Raw genomic sequence first — 20,973 nt, 5'->3', positions numbered from 1 at the left:
AAACAAATGTTAATTTGTGAGCTTTAGCTCTACTGGTGGTGGTTTCCCCTTTTCCAGAGTTTGTGCTAAGCTAAGTGCTAATTATGCTCTCATGCTGCGTTCATGACTAATCGTTCAAACAGCAGCTGAGCAGGAAAAACAATCAGCTTCCACTTGTAATTCTAACACTGTCCATATAAAGCTCCACTTAGTCCGAGGAACACACACGTCGGGTAAAGTATAATCTGATATTTACACCAATACAATTCATTCATTCCATTTAATAATAGCTGAACTCTAGTACAAATATTTAACACATGAAAGTCCTACGGTTCATGAACGCAGCGTTGGGACTCTCCATGTTAATTAGCGTATTTCTCAAAATGTCAAACTTCTCAATGACGACCAGATTTCTTTTGTCTTTCGCTCAACATCATGCACGCAGACGACATCCAGTAGAAAATAACCTTTAAAAAGTCAACACGTCTCACGTCCATATAGACGGTTTTGCTAGAGAAGGCAACTGTTGAATGCGAAGACAAAGTCCGCTGCTCTGTGATCCACAGCTCAGAGGGAAGGAAATCATATTGTCCAGGTTTCATCCTGCAGCCGCTCGTCCGCCCAGAAACACGACACTTTACCTTTTGAATCAGGCAGAGACCACGTTTAAAATAGAGCCGGACCAATTTATCTGAGGGACGTTAAAGATCCACCGATACAAGCATTTCACCATTTATCTGTATCAGTGCTTATGTTTGCTAATAAGTGGCAATGAGACAAGTTAGATTTTACAGAACAAACATTTCTGTTTACTTTCTGGTTGTATTTGTGTTTTTTTAATGTTTAAAGGGTTAAATATCAAGCTTTGATTACATTTATTTGTCAGGGGGTTGATAACAACATCTTAATAATCATGTATTTGCCAAAATGTCAGTATTGACATTGTTTACTTCCAATATCGGCATCTACCTCCAACAATCCTTATCGGCCAGGCTCTAATTTAAAAAGATCAATTTGTTGAGAATTTCTACAAAAGTCAGGGGTAGATATTCAAACTGCTATATACACACACACACACACACACACACACACACACACTTGTGTATATACACATACATATTTACTTCGTCAAAAAATAACCGTTCTATTTAATAAATTAAAAGAAACAAAAAAGAAGATAAAGCGTCTTGTCTCAAGTTAACAACGTAATCCTTTAAAGGTGAAAAATAGAATTTAATCAGTTGAATATAAAATACACAGCTTTGCAAAAACAAAAAGACAAAAAACTGAACAAAGTCAGAGTTTCTCAACCTTCACTGGCCTTTGATTTTGGCTCCGAAACTTTTTCTTATCCAAGGTTTAGACACGACGTTCAATCCGTACTTTTTGAAGATATTTTACAAATGATCCTGAGAGGTTGAGAATCTTTGTCCAAAGCGATAAAAACCAAAAATACTTTGCATGTACATATATAGACCTTTCATATTTTGAAGATGCTCAACAATCTTATAAGCGCACGTAAAGAGAGTGACCTTCCTGTGTCCTGATACCCTCCGACACTGACATGCGTGACGTATATTGCTGTTAAAGTGCGTTAAAACTGCTGCAGCCCCCCCCCACCCCCCACTCCTCCTCCTCCTCCTCCTCGTCACACCAGGCTGAAGCCCTCGTACTGCTCCACGGCCTGAGTGAGACGGCGGCACAGGATCTCTTTGGTGTGGTAGCGGGGCATGTCCAGCAGGTTGTAGCAGGTGTGGGCCACCGGCAGGTAGTGCTCCTCGGCCATGGTGGACTGGATGATGATGCGCAGGCTCTCCATGCCGTGGATGGGGATGCGGTCGCTGCCGGTCAGGAACACTGCGGGCGACAGACGCAGCGGGGGTGGAGTTAAGATCAGATACGAGAACACAGTGAGAATGTTTCTAAACTACAGATAGAGCTGCTGCTTCTCTGTATTTTTACCTTCGCCTAGGAGGTTGTTGTAAAAACAACTGCACACATTTGCACAAAACTTGGTTCAAGGACTTGGTTTGGGTCATTTTTTCAAGGTGGATCTGAATCAGGAATCTTTTTCCCACATTCTTTAAATTGTGGAATTTGACTTTTTTTTCAAAATTTTCGTTGATTTCTCAAAACTGCATTCTTGGATCTTAATGAAAAAAATCAGGCACATTTAGGAAATGATGCTTATGTGTAAAATTTGGTGCAGCTGGCAGAATTAAAGCCACTCTACTGCCTCACCAGTGTTTTCTCCTGCAGGAGCAACCTGCTCACTATCACTATGTTTATAAGACGTCTGCAGATTTAGCGGTGAGGTCGTTTAACGCTTACACAAGAACTGCTTCTTCTTCTCCAGAGGGAACTCGTGGAAAACCTCCCAGAACAATCTGACAGTTGGATGAGTGGCTGTGTATTCCCCTTTGTAAGCAGCATTCTGCGAAAACAGAGAGAAGGAGATCTGACTATTAAAAGATTGTCCACATTTTTACAGCGATCAGTGAAACTCAAAGACATGCATGCATTAAAAGAATAATCAGACTATTCTCTCATGTCTCTCTCTCATTTCCTGGGACATCTTATTGTCTGTGCCCTTCGAACTCATGTTGCAACACAAGAGCTGACATCAGCAGCAAAATATGTGAAACCAAGTGTCGACAAATCCCAACTCTGTTCAGATCCCCAGCTTCAAAATAAACAAACAGTCAGAGTCTCAACTAGTTATTATGTTGGGTTTGTCATTTCAGCCTTTTTACATTCCCTGGTTAATTAATTAACATTATATTTAGTGTGTTTTAAGTGTTGTTCCGACATTCGTGAGCAGTTTGTAGAAATAAAGAAATGCAACCTGCACAGGTCTCTGAGTCTCGTACTGACCTTCTCCATTTCCTCCCAGTTGTAGTTGTTGTTGCCGACCACCATGGCCATCAGCTCCGACGGCTGGAACAGCGCCAGGATCTCGCCTCCACACACTTTCAGGAAACCTGAGGAGAAGGCGGAGTACTGCTCGCTCACCGAGTCCGAGAACACGTAGCGCAGGTAGGCCTCCACGAACTCCTTCCTGAAACACACACACAGCAAACATTGGGATCATTCGTCTGTTCTGCATCGCAACACAAATCCACACATTTACATGGAAATCTGTCGAGTAGTTTTTGCTTGAACCTGTTGACAAACAACCCAACGAAGTAATGCTGATGAAAACATAACCTCCACGTCCTGCAGAATAAAACACAAAGAAAGGATGACTCTGTGTTTTTGTTCCCGTGTTTTCATTTCCATCAAATGAAGGAAACCTGATGCTCTATATGAAAATAGTTTCATTGACTTTAAACACGTGAACTGAGCAGCAGGGAACAGAAAAGACAAACCTGCCTTTCATCTAAATACAAGTTCTGCCCTCAACCGCCCTATTGAGCTCACAAACACAGAAGCGAACCACATCTTAGTTAAACAACATAGATCACACCCGGAGTTCTCACAACCCTGCAAACACAAACACTGCGTGCAGCCTTCAGTCTGAATCAACATCTCTCTGTGGGACACCGAGCTTTCTCTATTATTTCTGGTATTACAGTTTTCCATATGCGAGTGCTGAGGGGATTCTGTAGGAACGACGTGGGTCAGTGCGGCTCTCGCCATCTGTTCGGCAGCGGCAGCCAGACGTGTTGACACCGGCCGCCGCACACAACTCCTCCACACAGCGCTGTAATCGATGCCAAAGGCACAAGGACGAGCTTAAGACACAGGGCGGGGACGGTGGAGAATAAAAAACCCAAATGTGACGCTTCAAATACCAAAATCTGCCCAACACAAAACATGACCTTCAGCTGGGACAATGGGATGCGAGCTGCCAGCTGCGTGAGCACATGATCATCTTAGTGTTGGGGGGGGGGGATATGTTTTTATCTTTCAGAGAGAACAGAGTGTGTAGGGCGTAGAAATATTCAAAACAACACCGAGTGAAGGAAGGGTTGGTGAATTTATTCCTACACAAACGGACATGTAGATCTGTGGAGCTGCCTCACCTGTTGTTTTTGTCCACGCTGATGCTCTCTCCTCCAGGGATCAGCTCCTTCACCTCTGTCATGCCGTAGTTCTCCCTGGTGATCTGAGATTCAGAGTCTTACGTCAGAGTTTTGCAGGTTTTGATGAGGCAGGAGTGAAGAGTGGAAGTCGTACAGCACAGATCTTACAATGCAGCAGTTTTCAGTTGGTGTTTGACCAGTATTTGTTAAAAACTACAGTGCAAAGCTGTTTCAGGTAGTTCAATTGCATTTTTCAGAAATTAAATTTCAACTTTTACATTTTCCAAACTGGCAGATTTGAGTCTGGTTTTGGTCTTTTTGTGGGATTTGTTCAGGGTAAATAATAATAATATATAATATAATAATACATTTTATTTTTACAGCACCTTTCAAACATAAAAGGCAGCTCAAAGTGCTTTACAATAAAATCAACAAAAACTTAGAATAAAAGCATAAAACTAGCAAAAGGTATAAAAAGAAGTACAAATAAAGACAATGGTGTTGAGTTGTTTCTTAAAACTCTCAACAGAAGTAGCTTGTCTGATCTGTGGTGGGTGTTTGTTCCAAACCTTTTAAATCAGGGTAACAGGGGAAAAGTTATGCTCACAGCAAAGTTGAGAAGAAACGTCTCCTCTACGTCACCTCCCTCATAGTCTAGAAGTTGTTGTAGACTCCTGTGGAGAATAAGCAGAATAAATGAATGTCAAAAAACATCCATCACCTGTACCGCTCATCCTTTGAGGGTCCCAGGCTGCAGTGGGGTTCACTCTGGTCGTCAGTCCATCGCAGGGCAGACAAATAGAGTCACACCTCTGCATGCTAACAGTTCTAAGAGTTGAGAAAGACCCAAAACTTATAAAGAACAAATGATCGTGACATTGGGGAAATATACGATGTAGTAATATTATATGTGAGGGGTGAAAAAAGGAATCCACGGTGAAGGTCAGATGCATGTTTATACGAGAAACAGTTCCTCCACTGCTCACACATGCAGAGAGAGGAGCTATGTTGATAGCTGCAACAAAACAATCGTCACTGCAGTAATACATGTGGAGTCATGTGACTGGTGTTTCCACCCTGTCCACAGTTTACTGCGTTCACCTGCCACCACAGGTTTAAATCTGCCCCGTTTGACTTTTCAAATGAAAACCAAGGGATCAAATAGATGCAGAGCAGCAGAAGTGTCGATAAGATCGAGGTTTAATGGTCACGTATGAGCTATTAAAGGGAAATGACTCACAGGGAGGGTTGTGTTGGTTTTCCTGCAGAGAGCCTGCTGGATGTTTTATTAAAACCCAGGAAACATGGAAAGAGGACAAACGGGCTGCCAAAGGAATCGCTAATTATAGGAGGATACAGTATTGTTGTCTTAGAGCCGAGCCACAGCTACTGGGCTGGTGTCACTTTGCAGGATTCGAAAATACAGAAGAGACAGTACAAATGAAATAAACCTCAAACAAACAAGCTTTCTGCAGTTTACACTTTAAACAACGTGCTATCTCTCTGTTGAAAGTGAGACTTGACCTTAAGTCTGTCGGACGTGAACTGTTTGTACTTTTGAGACAGTCAAAATAAAAGTGTAGCATTTACTGTATAATGTTTTTTGAGATGATGTCATTAGAGGTTGTATTGTCTCTTGTAGCAACATAATATGACTAATCGCAAAATCAATGGTCAACTGGAGACAATGAGGCTCAGAGGAAACACTGACCCTTCCTGCTGCAAATTCAATTAAAGGGCATTTTCCAGGGGAAGCGAAATTCACTGCTGCTCAAACACCACTGGTTAAAGTAAGGGAGGGGCTCATGTTGCACCCTGGTCCCAAACAAAAAGAGCCATCTTTAATGTGTTTCTAAGATTGAGGTCAGTTGCTTTTCACACTTTGTTTAGGTTAGCACGAGACTCACTAATGCTAACAGGATTACAAATAATGTAATCATGAGGAAAATAAAGCGATTGAAGCAGGGCGAATGTATTAAAAAGAACAAAGCTCCTCTGTGTTTCTATCCAGTGTGCGAGGTCTCACACCACAGTTACCTGGCCTCGGTTGGGGAGAGCTCCTTGAAGTCCTCGAGCAGCGGCGACACGTCCAGCAGCTTCTTGTAGAGAGCCAGGGGGAAGTGCAGGTCCACCACAGTGGAGTTGTAGATGGCCAGACCGCAGATGATCCCGATCAGATGAAACCAGTTCTCTTCTACGAAACACTGGAAGGCACGGAAAGGAAACTCATTATTATAACATCTGTGGTATGTATCTGACATCAAACATGTGGAGACTAATCCTATTCCACAAGATTATACATGAAATAAAGCACAACAGCACAGACAGTTATTATATTGTGTTATAATATATAATTATATTTATATTCGATTATTATTCTTAATTATCATGTTATTATTGATGTATGAACGTTTAAGGATAGTTTTAATGCTGTAGCTTGTCAAGACAGTTTTAACTAATTGATATGTTATAGGACAGTGTAATCTATAAGAGAGTAATCTGCAGGTAACAATAGTAACTACAGGTGTGGAGTTCAAGTAGCTCAAAACTGCCTTTAAACACCACTGTTGAGTTCGTGTACAGTATTTTTACTTTCTAAGACGGAAATATAAAAAGCTATTTCAATTTTCTTCTTCCAGTTTTATATGGTTACTCACTTTGTCTGAGAACCACAGCAGGTTGGACTCTTTGTAGGGAGTGAACATCCCATAAACAGGATCCATCAGCTCCTTTAACAGCAGCAGGAAGAACTCCTTAGTTACTCCGCCTGCGTCCACGGCCTCCTCTCCATCGAAGATCACCTGCCGGACGGAGGAAGAAGATGAGAACAGGGTGGTGGTGAGCAGAAAGTTATTTTGTTCTTTGATCTTCTGATCTTCAAAGTCGTACCTTAAGTGGCTTCTTCAGGTCCACGTCAGAGTACATGGTGAGCTCCCGCAGGGTGTCGCTAACTAAATGGTCCCTGCGCACGTGTATCACCAGGTAAGGATTTCGGGCGAGGTGGGGTTCCAGCGTGAGCAGCATGAAGACGTTGTGTAGGTTTGCACCGCTTACTGCCATCTTGGTGACAGGACGAGGAAAGAGACACACATAGTGAGAACAACTCAATAAACTCTCTATTTTATACTAATGTATTCAGATGCATTGAATTCAAACTAAATCATTGCTACAATACTTTTGTATAAGCAGACCTGCATCTGCAGTTCAGCATCTGTTTGCAGCATGGTTGTCTTGGCTTGGGCATTCAGTATGAACGGGTAGGCACAAAGGTTCACTGAGGGAAAGTCACTCTGCAGATGAAATGAGACGTGGCTAAATATAATCTTATTACAACACTAAAGTCAAAAGAAACAAATGAATCTTGTATTTAATTTGGGATGTTTATGGTCAATTTTAAATTCCAGTACCTGCGAAGGGGATGATCCCATTTTCTAGAATACAAAATGGGAAGGAGAAAGGTCAAGTGCAGCTCATGAATAAGATGGAAACTTGCTCAAATGTCCAAAGTCATAGTCTCTTCTGTGAATTTAGACACTCACTGGATAGCAGGAACTCACAGGCAGATATTCACCCACAAGCAGCTCTGGATGAGTTAACAGCAGCACAGCTGTATAAGTGCTATGAGTGTGTGTGCAGTAACAAGGAGGTGTGAGAGTACTCACAATCTCAGCTTTACTCAGAAACCACTTGAGGTAGTCTTCCTGGATGTCCACCAGGCTGGTGACGTCGGGGATATAAAAGCGGTTGTACTCCACATGCTGGGCCTTTAAGTTCACCTGAGAACATGAAACAAAGACCTCAGCCTCGACTCCGGGAAAGATCACAGTGTGATGTGCGACACAGGTCAGCTCAGCAGGAGGAACGCACGTCCTCCTCAGGCTGTACTGAGGAACAATGCTGAGCTGGTGATGTGTTTACAGGAGCAGGATGTGACCTCTGCGGATACCTTGTGGAGTTTTTCCAGCAGCCTTAGCGCTGCAAGAAAATAGTTCTCGTAGAACATGGGCACGAGCAGCGTCTTTCCTCCCGTCAGCATGAACACGACGATGCTCTTGTAAATGTCGACCATTCTGGTGAACACGCTGTCGTCCACAAAACACCACCAGTTGTCTACAGGATCAGAGAAGTTGGTTTGAAATCAAATCACAAACACACAAAATGACGAATGCATATTGATGCATGTGCACTATTAGTTATCACATGTGAAAAAGCAGCGTCCAGACAGGCTCCACTTTTTCAGTGTGTGAGTGAAAAGCATCAGAGGGGCGATACATAACCTGCATGTTCACTGTGTATACTCCAATCAGGCCAAGTTTTTTATATTGTAAAAATGCCATTTCAATATGTCATCATGACATTATATATACCACACGATGAAGGATGATGTTGTTGTTTCTTTTTTACCTTTGACCAATCAGCTCCAGAAATTAATCATCGGTAGATATCCTCAACAGTAATATTCCCATCAGGTTTGGGGAAAATCTGTCCATGCCTTGTTGAGTTATTTTGTACACACAGACACACAAACCAGCCAGCAGGGTAAATAGGTAATAAGGTAATAAGGTTATTAGGACTCCCTGGAAGAAGATATATTTGTATCAATGAGTGCAAAACAGTGAAGATTTAAGGAGTGACTGTTAATAAACCACTATCCAAATTTTACATTTCGATTTCATTACAAATATCTCAACAATTAAGAAGGTGTTTGCCACACATCAAAATGCAATGTTTGACAGTCACCAAGAAGCGTGAGGTTAGCTCAGAGTGGAGTTTCTTGCTGTGTGGGATTCTTCTCCTGTGACGAGTTACTGACTGAACTTCACCTTTGTGACCTTCCATTTATCCAAATATCAATAATAACATAATTAATCCATGATCAGTTACTGTTTGTTGATGTTCTGTGCATTTCTGTAAATACTCTCACTCTTTTTGATGGAGTGTTCTAATTATATCCGTGGGATAAACAGCTAAGCACAGGTAGCATGGATACAGATGAGGGTGCTGACGCAACATATTCTGTGTTTCAACTCAAGAGCGATGCCATGTGATGCCACAGGGTGCACAGGTGTTACATGACAGGATGTCACATGTTCTGTGTCATTAGCTTGACAAGGTGTAAAAACACATCTAGTGCGTGCATGCACATGTGATACCCAATACTTTGCTGGGGTTGGCGTCGAGCCGGAGGATGGCCATTGCCAAGGGGATAGTGAGGCGGATGTAGTTCTTGGAGTCCTGCAGCGCTGGACACTCAGACAAGATGAGGTAGATCCTCATGGCCTCTACGTCCGGAGGAGAGTGCGGCAGCTGAGGGATCAGCAGACTCTCAAAACTCTTGGTGGCCTAAAGGGATTGGAGACAAATTTCTACTTTTAATTACACCCCAATAAACGATATTTGATGTTAAATAGATGAAAGTATTTGCAATGCAAAGTACTATGATGTGTTTGAATTTAACAAATAAACCAGACACATTTATGGTACATTTTCCTGTTCCAACAACTCCAAAAAACAGCTGGAGTAAAATATGACTAGATTTCATAACCGGCTCTTAGTGGTTTGGAAAGTGGTCTCCATGTTGAGCTGAGGTACAAGAATCCTCAGCCTCACATTACTGAGCTAATGTTAGAGGTTATGAATCAGGCGTGGGTTCTGTGCCATGGATCTGTGGCAGAACTTGATGTACTTTCAAAACCAGCACAATATTCACATATGCAGGATTCTCCTTCAACATCCCAATGTTCCTCCTTTAATTGTCTCCCAAATAGGAAGGTAAAAAAAACTCTCAATCTGAGTCACGTCTTAGGTATTTGGACATCGTGGTTCAGAGGACCTTGGTTGCATGATATTTATGGATATTTTGAGAAGCCCAGAGTGAAGCCAAAATATCCCCGGATACGAACGCTGCCATCTTGGACCAATGAATTTGGAGCAAGACTCCGTGCAGTAGCAATCAGTGTGTAGAGCTGTGCTATGGAGGTCCTGCTGATATATACAATCATGATGTTTCACCCAATTGAATCATGTAGGAGTTTAATTAACCAAATATTCTGGAAACCTTAAAACTTGAACAAACCCCAGTGTGACAAGAACTTCAGAAAAATTATTTGACGTGCACGTTGACTTTTTAGTTTGGTCAATGTTCCATCCACTAACATGGAGGAGGAAGAGTTTATGACCTATACTGAAGCCAGACACCAGGGGGCGCTCAAGATGATTTGGCTTTACTTTTGGGGAGGCAGTCACGTTGTCCATCTTCATTTAGAGTCTATGCTTTGAACAGTAAATGTAGTCGACATTAAAGCCACATAAAGATTTAAAACCTTTATTTTTCTGTATTTTTACTCAAGGTCTGTGATCAAATAGTCCTGCTTGATGATGTCCTTGTAAAACAGGAAAGTGGGTTTGGAAGAAAAGAGTAAATTAAAAACCTTAAAAACGGACTATGGGCCAGTACCTGCTCCAGAAGCCCAGAGAAGGCCGGTTTGCTGAGAGCCTCAAACAGAAGTCTGACCGAGTTGAGATCGATGCCCGGGATCTTTGGGTTGGTTTTGAAGTGGATGTCATCACTATAGAAATCAAACAAACATTTGATTATCTGGACCATCAACGAAATCTCAGTGATCAGCAACAGGATAAAAATAGGTCAGAGGGACTTTATGGTAAAGCCCCGATTGAATGCCAAGTCTATTCCGGCGTCATGCAGCGGGGCACAATGGTAAATGTTCTAATTCTCAAAGCAACATGAGCCACATTGAGGTGAACACGCAGCCCGAAGGTATTTACATCAATCCCTAAGCAGATCTTCTCCTCAGCCTGGCGAGCACTGACTGATAAACACACACACAAAGCATCACATCCACAAAACCAACAAAACCCTGAGCTTGAGGGACAGCAACTGTTTATTTAGTCATAACACAAATACATGAGATATGATCTGCTGGAGACTGTTTCCCAAACAAGAAACACTGATGCAGACAGAACATCCCGGTGAACCTTGCATAGGAGCGATGATGCACTTCAACTTGAACCATAGGAACAACTCTGATCCCTTAATGTAACTCTAATGCAATGACCCCACATACTGTGCATGCTTGTGCTATAAACAACTTCAGAACATGCATCAGCTGCTTCTCTCACAGGGACATATAAATCCAGAGATCACTGAATTTCAAGTTAATCTTAGACTCCTGTTTATGGATCAGCAGTAAAGGACGAGTTAAATGAGGTAAATGAGGTATATAACGATCGGAGGAAATCTATCCACATTTAGGTGTGGTTTCAATGACTTTGTTATTCTAGGACTGTTTACTGTCGCTCTCCCATGAAAACAACGATTCTCTCAAACTTATGCAATCAGTTTTTAAAATGTTTTCGTGACCAAGTCGTCTTTTTTCATAAAAGTTTATTTATCAGTTTATTTGAAAAATTAAAAATGACCAAATTTGAAGATACATTGATTTCACAGGACAGCGACAATGTTTGAGAAGTAATTAAGGTGATAAGTATTACTGGACACTGGTTTGTTCATATGTTCATAGACATAAACATCCATCCATCATCATACTGCTTATTCTGTGATCACAGGAGAGCCAGAGCCGATCCCTGCTGACATTGGGCAAGAGGCAGAGTACAACCTGGACAGGTCGCCAGCATAACACAGGGCCAACAAACTGGTAAATTGTTTAAATAATTATTTTTGAGTTTCCATCTTTTCTGCAGAGAGCGCAGAATTAACTACTTCTATTGTCTCCAGGTGAATATTTTTTTCCACCCTGATGTTCTCAGGACACGATAAGTATCTGCTGACGAGTTTGAACTAAAAAAAGCCAACGCACAGACTGATGGTCAGAGAAACGTGAAGTGACCAAACAGACAGCTGCGTTCCCAGCCCTGAGGATCAGCAAGTTATGTTTGATAAGATGATGGTTATTATATGAGTTGGAGGCAGGGAAAGTCAGTTGACCCTGTGACGTCCCTGCTGGATTAGTTCCCAGGAGTCTTGCTCACATTTGAGTGTTACAGTCTAGTTGCCTTTTAATTGCATCATATCTGCTTTATTCCGTCGCTTTGGCCGTTTCTGCTATAACCTCCAGGGCAAATGACGTATGACGAAGGAAAAACACACTGCCAGCCCGTCAGCCAGTCGACTGCACAGGGGAACCAAGCAAACCAACAGGATTATGGGACAAGAAATGGTGATAAAGACAACAACAACCCATGATCCAATGAGGTTATTGTTATTGTTTGATTGTGAGACCCCTAATGGCCGAAGTTAAATATTGTCTGTTTAATAACAAGTCAATTTTGTTGGATGCTGTAGTGACTGTGTGCCAAAGTGCCAGAGGAGGTTTACTGAGACAATCCAGCAGCACATTACTGCAGTTTGCACTGTGTCACCTGTCTGGACCAAGTCCACAGATCCTGTATGTGCTCAGAGCAAAGAGGAGGTAGAGACCAGGTTCACATTCACTGTCAGAGCCCAGTTATACACATGAGATTCATTGGAATTGCCTTGATTAAATCTTGCATAATCACCTTAGGGCAAAGTAGATTGTTTTTGCTTTAACTATATTCATACAGTGAAGGACAATTTTCATGGGTCTTTTGCCTCCTCATCCGCACTTGAACCTTTGTTGCATTAACGCGTGCAAATTTGCTGAGATGTGAAACAAAGCTTGGCAGCAGCTCCTGCGTACATGAACTTACCTTTGGTCCAAGAAGCTGGCGTTCCAACAAGCCGTGGAGGAGAGTTGAATAATAATGTCGCTGGGCACAAAAACAGAGCACAAGAAGTGTTCACTCATCAACAACAGACATCTACAACCAATTTAGAATAAAGACACAACTGAAAATAATAATAATATATATAAATTATTTTTCCTGACTTACTTGGTGACACTGGAATCTGTGTTGTACATCAGTTTTAACCTCCATGAATTTAGCCGTTCATAATTGATTGGGGTCAGGCTTTTACTGATGTTGATCACCCTGAAGTCTTCTGGGGGGACGGAGCTCTGCGCAGACAAACAGACATAACAGCACTGGAGATTGTTTGCTGTGGCACTTCCTCTGTGTGTGGCACAGTTCAGGACAGAGACAGTCTGCGTTGTGTCTCTTTCCTCCGTGAAGATAGAATAAATAAGAAATGCCCGAGGTCTAAATATCTGTCTGCAAAGGATGAGTGTGTTGTGTCTTTATCGGTGCAGGTCCCTGGCAATTTGTAGCAGATGGCTGCACCATATACTGTAGAACTGACAAAGGTTTGGACATGACTGCCATCCTGTGGTGAATAATGGTGATGAATTAAAACAATCAAATATTTCCTGATGACTAAATTGAAAGATTTAAAGGTTTTGCGTGTTATGCGGTTGCTTGTTTAAAAGCGATTTGGGAAAGTGTTGAATGTTTAGTGAAGGCAAACAGAAATCTTAACAACAGAACTAATAGGATGTTTGTGCTTTGTGTTTTCTAAGTTTGGATGAGACTTTTATCATATATATATGCAATAACATTTTAATAAAAAAAAAAAATAAATGGGGAAGCAAAACATTTGGCATTTTGACAAACACGCTTTCAGTTCTGTGACTGAAGAACCATAAAAATTAAGGGAAGTCTAGAGAATCAGCAGGACTATAATCAAAGCACTGGACATCAACTGAGGCGAATAAAGCAAGAAGCTGAAGAACACACATACCTGTTCATTGGAGTACAATAAGAAACTATGGTCTCCTCCACAGATGATTTTGGTCACTATATAGTGTCTTGATTCTAATGGGGAAAGAAAAGATGGAACATGTCAGCTGTGCAGCGTCTGATCGCAGATGTCATTTCTCGTATCCCTGCGAGTAGCCTTTTTAAAACAGCCATTTTAGTCACTATCATATATTGACTAGACAACATGTCTTCTGCTTACCTGCTCTATGGAAATGACCAGTCAACAAATTGGTCTTCACAGGAAATGGACTTCTACCATCTCCCAGTATTCCTGTGCCAAGCTGCCCATGGCTGTTACAACCGAATGCATACACCAGTCCAGAGGACGGCACAAACGCCAATGTGTGCTGCCTGATGATAGGAACAAGATTTAGGAAGAAAAGGTCAATCAGAGTATATTCGCTGTAATGCAATACAAACCAACCGGCTATAAATAATAACTCAGTTTTTTTTACTAATAATTGTATTTTTTTATATGCACGGTCTACGGTCTACAAATTGAAAGATTCAATAGGACAGACTTTACCGTTGGATTATTCTAAGTAAACAAAAACTCTGTTTACAACAGACCTGCCACAGGTGATCTGGGACACCTCAGTGCCCATGAGCTCCAGCACTCGTCTGGGTAAAAGTTCATTGTTGCTGGAGCCGTGACCCAGCTGACCCCACGAGCCATCGCCAAACGTAAACAAGCCACCGTCCTGCCACACCAGACAATACAGGGCTCAGAATATAGTTTGTCTCAAATGACCACAGTTAAAGCCACAGTGGTGAATAAAGAAGGGTTAGTCTGGCTGGAATAAGATTTTGATTTTATCCAAGTAATAAAGGTCATTGATTTACATGCAACAAGTACTGAGTCATAAAACCATCACTGAAATGGCTAACCGAGCAGCAACCAACCAAACTGAACTCTGTAACATTCTATTAAAATGAACTGGTAATGATTTATCCATATTCGTACCTTTGTGAGTGCTGCTGTATGTTCATCTCCACAACTGATGTAAACAACTTTTTGAGATCTCAAAAATTTGATGTGGCAGGGGACGGCACGATCTGAGGACGAGAACATAAACAAGTCAGCGAGGTCACACTGTTCTTCCTTTCTGGTCTGATGTATTTACTCAAATGAGACTCAGGGGAACATGGGGACTTCTGCATTTCAATCTAGAGTCATGGTGGAAATCGAACAGTGAGTTTACTCTTTTAAATCCTTCTCTAAAATGGATTTTTTTTAATCATGTGCAAACAGACGTTGCCTCTCAAAAACCCTGAAAAACATCCATTCTAAAGCAGTGATACACTGGTACAGACAATTTAATGTAAAAACAATTCACAGACAAAGGTTTAGTTTTTCTCCACAACCATCTTGTGACCCCTAGATATCGTGACCCCCAGGTTAAGAGGCACTGATTTAGAAACCCACTTAATTTGACCAGCTAATTAATACCTTGTTTATCATTGAGACCCAGTTGTCCCGCTCTGTTTTTGCCCCAGCCAAACACAGCTCCGGACAAGGAGAGAGCGAAGCTGTGGTCTCCCCCAGCGATGATCTGTGCCAGAGGGATTCCAGCCAGAGACATCAGGGGATGAGGGAACAGTTTGCTGGGTTCTCCTTTTCCCAGGCCGAGCTGACCGCTGGCGTTCTGGCCCCACGTGAATAGCTGGCCATCTGAGAGGGAGGGGGCACATTGAATACTTGACTATACCCAACTACACTAATAACTGGCAGAAAGTACAGACTGATACACAACATGTGTCACCTCAGAAACAGAAGTACTGCCCAGATCAAGTAAAGGGAAGACTCCAAAAAAATAATCCTACAAAAATGCTAATGTGTAATTTCATGAAAACACTACATTTCTATCTTCAAGTACATAAATAACGTCTGTTTCCCCATTTAGTCCTTATTAATTAATTTCTGTCCGTTTATTTCAGTGTCCGTATCGACTGGCGACCTGTCCAGGGTGTAGACCACTCTTGCTCCGTGTCAGCTTGGATTGGATATGTAGCTGTGTTATATGGTATAGCAAATGGACTCTCAGATACATTTAATACTTAAATATTAAAATTTGTTCTAAGGCTGATACGTTTCTTCTTATTTGCATTTTGGCAGGGGTTTATATAATTGCTCGGTTAAAAAAAAAAAGAAAAACGTCTCAGAGAAATGATCAATTATGCAGGGAACAACAACACAATTTGCCCAAGATGAATTTGAGAGGTTTTTCTGAAGTCAGATATATTTGAATCACTTTCATTACTAGATTACATGATGCAGTTTGAATATGAGCTGTATGGATGCAGGATTCTAGGTGTGAAGAGTGTTGGTGTGTGACGAGGACGCTGTGACTTTCACACCTCGAGAAAGTGCGATGCAGTGCTGATTTCCACACATTACTTGGGAGATGTGATGGTCACACAGTCTTTTGACCAACCTAGACAAAGCAAGACAAAATAAATTGTTAATCAACACAAAAGCTCACATTAAGAAAGATTTCTATATAAGTTACAGTAACACAACAACATGATTCATTAAGTTACTGAGCTCCTCATTGCTCACTCTACAAAATTCTTAGTAAACACAAATTACAGTTCAACCAATTTATCTGTGAAAATCTTATTTATTGCATCTGAAAAGTCATTAAGTAATAATTGTGTTATTTTAGTTATAATTTAAAGGCAACACAGATTAATGGTATTGTATTGTTACTGCTTTGTTTGCTCGATTACTGCTACTTATGTGCAAAGCTTCTATCCCCACCTTTCAAACATCCTTTTCATACAATGCCTTTCTCACATCTAAAAATAAACGCTTCAGTTCTCCTAAGTTGCGTTACACAGTCACCTTGGGATGCGAACAGCCACCTCTGCAGTCCCCAGGCCGAGCTGACCCCCTTCACCAGCTCCCCAGGCAAAAACTTGACCCTTCTCATTCACCGCCATAGAATGGGCTCGACCACTCGACACATTTGTTATCTTCTGAGTATCCAGAGCTCCAACTAGCTCTGTGGAGGGGAGGGAGATAATGTCAGACTCGAGCAGAACTAATTAAAAAGTAATATATATATTATAATCATATAATAATAATGTAATAATATTAGTACAGCTTTGATTTGGAAGTGCAGGTATTCTTTCAGGACAGGCAATATGACCGATTTTCTTTATTTTTCCTTTTCAAGTGACCCTTTCACTCTGCAAACTTAAAATAACCCTAACCCTTGTTTTTGTATTTTAACTGTGTTGTTGCAGTTAGCAAGCCGCAAACTCAAAATTGCATTTAATTATGTTTTCTAGGTTCTGTTGAAGTGCATTGATGTCGTCATGGACCCAACCCATGCACGTCATTAAACGCTGGTATTCTATCGCAACAACAATCTTTTTAACGGAACCAGAAATACTTGAAATGACCTGCAAAGAATGTGTTTTGTAAAATACAAATTGTTGTCAGTCCTCTGTATGTTTTCAACTGCAATGGAAAGGTGGGACTGTCTCCAAACAATGCTTCATATGACATGATAGAAAAAAGAGAAATGCAGCAGAAAGCACATGAGAACTTGTGAGGCAGGTGGTGTAAGTTTCCTACATGGTTTCCTGCTGTGGGGAGGTTTAACAAGAAAATCTGACTGAGTTAAACATGCTACAGTTACACTTGAATGAATAAGATACAGTTTACATGGAAATGATGATTTTGGTTTCAATAAAACATATATCATGATTTAAATCAAGTGCACTTATGTGTTTAAAGCCGACTGACTGTGTGTGTAAGTTCTTATACAACGTGTGGGATATCATCAAGGTGCTTTCTCTCCCCGCACACTGAGACTCTTTAGGTATTTTGTTGTTCAAGGTCCAGTGATTCTTGGCATTTAGTCATTGTTGTTACAGCTTCACCCACATGCCAATACAAAGTATCACACAACACAACGTTCCACCCACATGAAACCAGCACAAACCTTCCACTGTCTGCCTTCCCTTCACAAGCTCTGAGTGTTTCAAGTCTCACGTTCCCAACAGAAACGGCTTTGCCCAAAAATGTGCATATAAAGTACGAATAAAAACAGAAATGTTGCACTGATTGAAATTCATGACATGGAAATAACGTTTCTGTCAGCGTCCTGTCAAATTGTTTAAAATGTTGCTTGTAATAGAGCTAAAAAAAGTAAGTAAAGCTCAGTGTTGCCATGTTTTTCTTAGTACCTTTGTCTACATACTGTAACTGGACTTACTAAGATATTTCCCTGCACAGTTGGAAAGCTTCTTCTTCATCATGAGGGTGCAGCTCTGCCAAAGCAACTCTAGGTTTAAAACTGCTGTACAATAATAGGTAATGTAGTTAATTGGTTCAGGAAATGATTGAGAAATTAAGCTAAAACCACCATCCAATCACTACTGACACAAGCAATCATATCATGTTCAAAAACATTCATGTTTGGTAACTTTCCAAACACACATCTTCTTGAATCATTGCCGCAGGGTGGTGAAACAATCTGTGATGATTTACCATGAGTCAGTTAATGCAGTGGTGACGCTTAAAGCTTACCTGGGGAAGTCCCTGGCTTGTCGTGGCCCAGCTGTCCACAGCTGTTAGAGCCACATGTGTACACGCTGCCATCATACAGCAGGAACATTGAGTATTGTCCTCCACACGAGACCTCCTTCAGTCCCCGGCCAATGAACACATGACAGTTCTTTGGCTCAAACAAGGGGTTCCTCTCCAGGCCAATGCCCAGCTGTCCATCCTTTGCGTTCCCCCAACACAGCATGTTGGGGAGGGGAGAGGGGCTGAGCACCAATCTGAGGAGGCAGAGGGAGTGACGGCCAGATGGATGAGGACTGTAACGTTCAGGCTTGAGAGCAGCCCCGCTTCCTCCTCTTCATGTAAATTCCAACCCTGGAGATAAGACAGAACAGAATGAGGGTGACAGTCTGACACTGATCACTGTGCTCCATGGATGATCCCTCGTGATGTTTTTTAAGAAAGGAGTGAGGGTGGATTCAGAGGTGAGGCTGGCTCTGTGTGAGAATGGGTGTAAGTGCTATGACAGAAGAACATGCAGTGTGGTTAAATAAACCCTGTCAGTGTAATCCTGGCTTAAGCAGCTCCAAGCAGCCCAGCCTTCTTGTCAATCCACTTGCAATACGTGCATGCCACTGTTCGAGTTAGCAACGGATAATAAACAAAGAGAGAATTTACAGAATGAGACAAAAGAAATGATATAAATCAGGAGACAGAAAGAAGAGGTGATGGCAGCATCATCTGACCCTGTTTGAAAGTCGTTTGTCTGTCTCCACTGTGCATAACATTACCTGCACTCAACTGCCAGATTATTAGGTACACCTATCTACAACTGATGCAATTGATCCACCAGCCTGTAAATAAATCCTACATCCATAAAGGTTATAATAAGAGCTGATGCATGTAGTTGACTACTTGATTAGGCACATTTTTTTAAGATAACCTAAACCAAAACTTCCCTTCTTTTAATGTAATTCTTAGCTGAACTAACATTTCCACTGTTCACTTGGTTGGTTTTTAATCTTATTTTAACCGTTTGTACGAGAAAATTTTTTTTAAGAAACATTATTATTAGCGGTGGTAGAATGATGCAATTCAGCTCAACAGTGGAACAAACTGTTCCTGAAAAAAAATATCTGTATGCCCACAGTAAACACAAACTTAACAAATACTGCATAAAACATGAATAACTCATATTTTTGGAATAAAGATGGTGAATATCCTTAACATATAACATATCCCTGCTGTAACATTGATCTTTCTAGATCAGTTATCAGCCATTAATAACGTCTGGGTTGCCAAAACACTAATGAGCAAGAAATGTAGCTTGATTTTATCTATAGTTTCTCTAAAAGACCAGGATTACAAGAATACATCTTCGTTGATACTACATTTTCAATAAATGTACAACTAATCTGTATTCGTAAACCCCACGTGACATTGGATAGACATGGGGTCTTTGGGCCCATAGACAGTCAGTGGTGGTGGGTAATCCAGTTTTTTTTTTTTTAGGGGGGGGGTCTCAAGGTTGGATTAAAGAGCTCCTTTGAGAGCTGAAGAGGGACTTTCCACAACATGTCAGCAGAAAACACTCATTATTAATGGCTACTCTCTGATCAGTAAATAACTATAACATTACTTAGTGAAACAAGCAGTGCTTTGTCAGAGAGTGAGACCGAAGCTGCAATCCAAATAGGAGAAGCTGAGTCGTCATGTGTAAATGATGCAGATCTGTAACGACATGTTTATAACGACACGTTGAGCGGCTGTTCAGGACAAAGTCCGGACGAGGACTGAGTCTGCATCGAGTGTTCAGACCAAATCAATCCAGACTAAACGTGTCCACTGACAGTCTCTGTTTAACCCGTGTATTAATGGACCCACAGCCAGCGAGCTGCTGACAGGAGTGAGGCTAACTGAGCCTAGCAAGCAGCAGCAGCTCTGACTGTCAGTGTGGAGGCTGCACAACAGGAAACCCTCCTCGCCGATGTCCACATTATAGATGAACGTATGTTGTCATGAGTGACTCGTCAAAAATATAAAGGAAAAATAAAAAGGGCGTGTTTACCTGCACAGATGCATCCTGTGATGTAGCGTCTGGTTTCGCTTTAGCTCAGAATACAAACGCGGAAGTGCAACCACTGCCCACGTCACTGTGCTTCACGGGATGTGATTGGTCCGTTTTTGGTCCTGAAGTCGTGACAGGTCCGTGTACACAGGTGGACACCAGAGTCCCCCAGGGGCCCCCAAGAACCCCAGGTTTACCCCGTATCTGTTGGGTCTATATCATTTTATTCATATAAAGAGAATAAGTTCTAACATGACAAGTCCCCCATCTTGTGGAGCGACTCTCCAGATTCTTTACATTTACTTTGATCTCACTTTTCTATCTATCTATCTATCTATCTATCTATCTATCTATCTATCTATCTGTCTATCTGTCTGTCTGTCTGTCTATCTTTCTGTCTGTCTGTCTGTCTGTCTGTCTGTCTGTCTGTCTGTCTGTCTGTCTGTCTGTCTGTCTGTCTGTCTGTCAGTTTGTCTTTCTGTCTGTCTGGCTGTCTGTCTGTCTGTCTATCTGTCTGTCTATCTATCTATCTATCTATTATAAGTCATTCTATAATTAGAGGTACATTTTATATCAACCAAAAAGTAAAGAAATCTGTGTGATTTTTTGCTATATCTATATCTATGTCTATCTACAGTCTATATTCACATTGTTGAAGTGTTATTAAG

General features: G+C 41.4%; 1 protein-coding gene across 1 annotated transcript; it reads right to left on the bottom strand.

Annotated features, from left to right (window-relative positions):
• Window positions 1–1,594: 1,594 nt before the first annotated feature.
• Window positions 1,595–20,389, bottom strand: herc3 (HECT and RLD domain containing E3 ubiquitin protein ligase 3). The gene is made up of 25 exons (XM_035174077.2): window positions 20,306–20,389; window positions 18,262–18,612; window positions 16,567–16,726; window positions 16,080–16,156; window positions 15,172–15,393; window positions 14,686–14,777; window positions 14,292–14,422; window positions 13,921–14,072; window positions 13,702–13,775; window positions 12,897–13,021; window positions 12,714–12,773; window positions 10,462–10,573; window positions 9,158–9,347; window positions 7,951–8,114; window positions 7,667–7,780; window positions 7,412–7,435; window positions 7,196–7,294; window positions 6,894–7,064; window positions 6,662–6,805; window positions 6,042–6,208; window positions 4,612–4,678; window positions 4,005–4,087; window positions 2,854–3,037; window positions 2,311–2,413; window positions 1,595–1,836 (listed from the first exon to the last, which is right to left on the bottom strand). Exons 2-25 carry the CDS (start codon window positions 18,482–18,484, stop codon window positions 1,628–1,630), a joined length of 3,147 nt encoding a protein of 1,048 aa, XP_035029968.1. The 5' UTR covers window positions 18,485–18,612; window positions 20,306–20,389; the 3' UTR covers window positions 1,595–1,627.
• Window positions 20,390–20,973: the final 584 nt, after the last annotated feature.

Source organism: Hippoglossus stenolepis, chromosome 2, assembly GCF_022539355.2.
Source record: "Hippoglossus stenolepis isolate QCI-W04-F060 chromosome 2, HSTE1.2, whole genome shotgun sequence".
In the NCBI taxonomy this organism is placed as follows: Eukaryota; Metazoa; Chordata; class Actinopteri; order Pleuronectiformes; family Pleuronectidae; genus Hippoglossus; species Hippoglossus stenolepis.
The sequence above is the reverse complement of the archived record's forward strand: the minus strand, read 5'-3'. Positions and strand labels throughout refer to the sequence as shown.